Raw genomic sequence first — 3,905 nt, forward strand, 5'->3', positions numbered from 1 at the left:
AACTAATTCTCATCAAACGATGAGAAGTTATTTTTTAACTCATTATAACTCTTATTTTTATTTTCATTGTTTTAAAATTTAATTTTTTTTTAAATATATTAAAATCAAACCTAACATAATTTTGAATATTTTGATGTATAGCATTTTTGTGATAATATCAATATACTTTTGTGTTGTATGAGTGACACGGATAATTAATTTTCTTTCGTTTCTATTAATTTAAGATTTTAAATAGATTAATGATTAATTTTAACTTTTCATAAAATAATAGAGTCGTTCTAAAGGCAAAAGGCATTGCAGCTCAAGCGTGTGGTTTAGCGGTAGGGTTGATCCACGCTTAAGAAAGGTCAGGGGTTCGAATCCTGTCTTGTGTATGCAGCCGCGTTAAATCTTGGGGTCAGCTATCCCACCCTTTGAGGTGCCTCCAACCTAGCGAGGAGATTATGATTCAGTGGGATGGAATCAGTTGCTGTTTGAGTGCAGCTGCTCTATACCTGCTTGGGAGAAGCATTGCCAGGTATTTTGTTCTTCTCATGCTTACTGGAAATAGTGAAACTATGCTTATGGAAGTTGCAAGTCCAATTGGATTGTCGTTTTCTTTTTAGATAATTAGAGACTAGAAGCGCTTTTCAAAATTTATCGGAAATAAAGAATATTTTCATGTAGATAAGTTGTATAAAAAATATTCTTAATAAATATGCTTAAGTGAAACAATGCAAGCGTGTCTTTGGTGTTTCTTTAAATATTTAATAAATATTCTGGCACGTATCTGTCTTTTAATTGTAACATTTTTGTATTATTTAATTAATTTGTAATTTAACTGTTAAATTATGTAGTTTACATAATATTTTCCAGATATTATATATTTTAAAATGAATAAAACCATTTTTCTCATTTTGGACTATCACCATGGAGTTGGACAGTCCAAAAGTGCTCACTTCACAAACTCTTATGTCTGACCTTCTAGATATGTATTCCTATCAGTATGTGTTATCAATGCAAATTTGATGTCTATTTCTTATGGTGCAAAAGATCAAAGCTATTAGATGCACTTTCAAGTTTACTATAGTGAAGAACTATTGGAGTTTATACTTAATGAATCAAGCTGTGCTATTTTAGTTTTTTTTTTTATTTTTTGTTATGGAATACAGTTGTGGTTTCTGATCATGCTTTGGATTACTTTCCAGCACAACTGTTGGATACTGAAAGTTTGCCCTTGGTCATCGCAATTTCTGAAAGAGTTGGCTCTGAAAGCCCAATTAACTGTGAGTTAAGTGGTTTAAGGGGTGTAATAGTTGAAGAAATGGTACATAGACATTCTCTTCCGAAAAACATGAATATTCATTTTGTCAGTTTTCTGCGTAGTTTGCTTCAGTCCTTTACAATTGGTATTCAACTCATTTTACAATTTTTATTCTAGGCACAACAACGTTATTTTAAAAACAATAATGGTTCCTGGATACAAGATTCTGCCACAATGCTATCCACGAGTAAAGAAGTTCCTTGGTATCTGGTGTGAGATTGTCTCTCTTCCTCTAGTTGACATTTTAAAATTGTTAACTGTTATTGTAAGGATATTTTTGCATGTTTGACTTGATAAGGAAAAGAAAAAGAGTAAAAATAAAACACCTGAAAAGATTTCAGTATGACGAGTGAAATCCAAATTCACAGATTTAAACAGTTAAGAACTTAAGATCATAACTCTATTTTTTTTTTTTTTTTTTCAAGACAACTTTTCTGTGTTAGGAAGATGCAACTGGTCGTGTGCATGTGGTTGGAGCTCAGGGTGCCAAGGATTTTATATTACCTGTTGGAAGTGAGGCATTTCAAGGGTCAGATCAATCTCTTGTACGAACCTTGGATTATTTCCATGGTATCAAGGTGGGACTGTTATTAGTCATTCATTCATCGCTCTCCCAGTCTCCCATCTCCTCCTTCTCCCCCAAAATCATTTTTATAAACAGACATAATTGAAACCATGTTTTCACTTTTCAGATGCTTGGTGTCAAGAGAATTGAAAGGGTACTTCCAATAGGCAACTCCTTGACTGTTGTTGGAGAGGTATGTTGTCATGGGGAAATATAGTCTTTACTTCCTTTCTTACTAACTGAATGGAGGATACAAAATGAAGAATAAAGCTTAAGGGTGTGGGACTATTAAACTCCTTTTCAATAATCTCAATCATTGATCGGTATTTGGAAGAATATAATTTACCATACAATGTATTTAGTTTCAAGAAGCTGCCTGTCACTTTCCCACTAGTGTTGTATATTGTAGAATTTCATCAATGAGTATTAGTTGTGTTACGGAGTAAATTGGTAATGGTACAGAGTAATAGGAGTAATTCTTAGATTAATAGTCAACTGAACTGTCATTTCATTAAAGGTGTGCTCCTATGATATAGAGCTAGTTGATGACTTGAATACTCATAGTGTAAATGTTTCATGTGTTGCAGATTTGATACATTAAAGTGGGATTCACTCCACTTAATGAGTTATCAAACTGTGAACAAAATGTTGTCTTTCACAAATTGAATGCATTACAGTATGATATTAGAATAAAATTTATGTTTAACATCAACATTGCTTGCTGTTTCTATTTAAATACAAGATCTCTTATTTTTGTGTTCAACATTAAAAGTGATTGCTGCCTATTAATTATTCATCTTTTGATCTTCGAACTTTTTTTTTAATATCTCTAAATTGTACTATCAGGCTACTAAAGATGAGACTGGGACCATTAGAATTCAGCGACCCTACAATGGGCCATTTTATGTCTCTCGACAAACAATTGATCAGATTATTACAAATCTTGGGAGATGGGCAAGGTTATTATATAGATGGATTGATGCATATTAGGTGTTTTTGAATTGATATACCTTTTCGTCTTTTTTGGAAGCTGACTGAAATGCTTTGTTAGGTGGTATAAGTGGGCGTCTATGGGTTTTACAATATTTGGTGCTTATGTAATGGCTAAGCATGTTATTCAGCACATCTTGGAAAGATGGCGCTTAAAAAGGTACACATCACCGATAAATATAATTCTTCTCATTAGTGATGAAAAACTGAATACCAGTGAGAGGTTTTTAATCAAGAAAGAAAAGAGCTATACAATGCTGTGGTTTTAAACATGAGTTTTCCCCTTGAGCTTAAATGGAGTCATTTCTATTACAATTCTGCACCAGTAAACATTCCAATGCACCTCTGGCTTATTCTTAAATCAGTTTGAACAAAGTACTTAATAGATTCATACAGGGTTCTTGCTGCAGCTGCTAAGAGGTCAAGACAAGATAATGAAGGTAAATAGCTATAGGTCTATGTTATTAATTTTCCGATGGCTGTTTTGATAGGTGTCTGAAATTGTGACTCATTCTCAGGTGATAAGGATGACACCTTACCAGATGGTGGTAAAAGAATGCCAGATTTGTGTGTAATATGCCTAGAGCAGGAATATAATACTGTTTTTGTCCCGTAAGCTACCTATTTATTCTCTTTCTCAATTGATATAAAATGTTCAGGAGTGAATGCTCTGCATGCTGTAACGTGCCATTAATGAAAGCATTGGCATTGAAACTTGTAAAGTTATGGCACAAATTTCTTCCATATTTCCTGTTTTAAGGAAAACACGTTTCCTTGATTTTAGGCCATGATTCTATGCATGGTTTCCTCTTTTTTGCTCCTTGTTTTGTTCCAGGTTTCCTTATTCTGGGTGCATATGCTTCTTCTCAATGCCTATATAAGGCATCAAGCATTTGGAGCAAATTGCAATTGATTCAGCAATCTACACACTTGAGAAAAATCATACATAGAGAGGAAAGATTCAAGAGAGTATTTTTAGTCTATATTTGAGAGATTATCTCTTTGTTTTCATGATATTAGAGAACTTCTTGTACTCTCCTATTTCTA

At 33.2% G+C, this 3,905-nt stretch overlaps 1 protein-coding gene across 1 annotated transcript; it reads left to right on the forward strand.

Moving 5' to 3' along the window:
- The first annotated feature begins 280 nt into the window (after positions 1–280).
- On the forward strand, positions 281–3,292 carry DAL1 (E3 Ubiquitin ligase family protein). Its single transcript, XM_083059344.1, has 7 exons — positions 281–576; positions 1,188–1,306; positions 1,421–1,513; positions 1,747–1,881; positions 1,996–2,061; positions 2,715–2,827; positions 2,920–3,292. Exons 1-7 carry the CDS (start codon positions 444–446, stop codon positions 3,125–3,127), a joined length of 867 nt encoding a protein of 288 aa, XP_082915470.1. The 5' UTR covers positions 281–443; the 3' UTR covers positions 3,128–3,292.
- The last annotated feature ends 613 nt before the right edge of the window (positions 3,293–3,905 follow it).

Source organism: Cajanus cajan, chromosome 6 (genome assembly GCF_000230855.2).
Source record: "Cajanus cajan strain Asha chromosome 6, NIPB_CcT2T_4, whole genome shotgun sequence".
Taxonomy (NCBI): Eukaryota; Viridiplantae; Streptophyta; class Magnoliopsida; order Fabales; family Fabaceae; genus Cajanus; species Cajanus cajan.

Coding starts and splice junctions, on each gene's coding strand:
- DAL1 (XM_083059344.1), top strand. CDS start 444: ATGATTCAGTGGGATGGAATCAGTTGCTGTTTGAGTGCAGCTGCTCTA. Junction 1,514..1,746: donor AAGAAGTTCCTTGGTATCTG/GTGTGAGATTGT, acceptor TTTCTGTGTTAG/GAAGATGCAACTGGTCGTGT. Junction 2,828..2,919: donor AATCTTGGGAGATGGGCAAG/GTTATTATATAG, acceptor ATGCTTTGTTAG/GTGGTATAAGTGGGCGTCTA.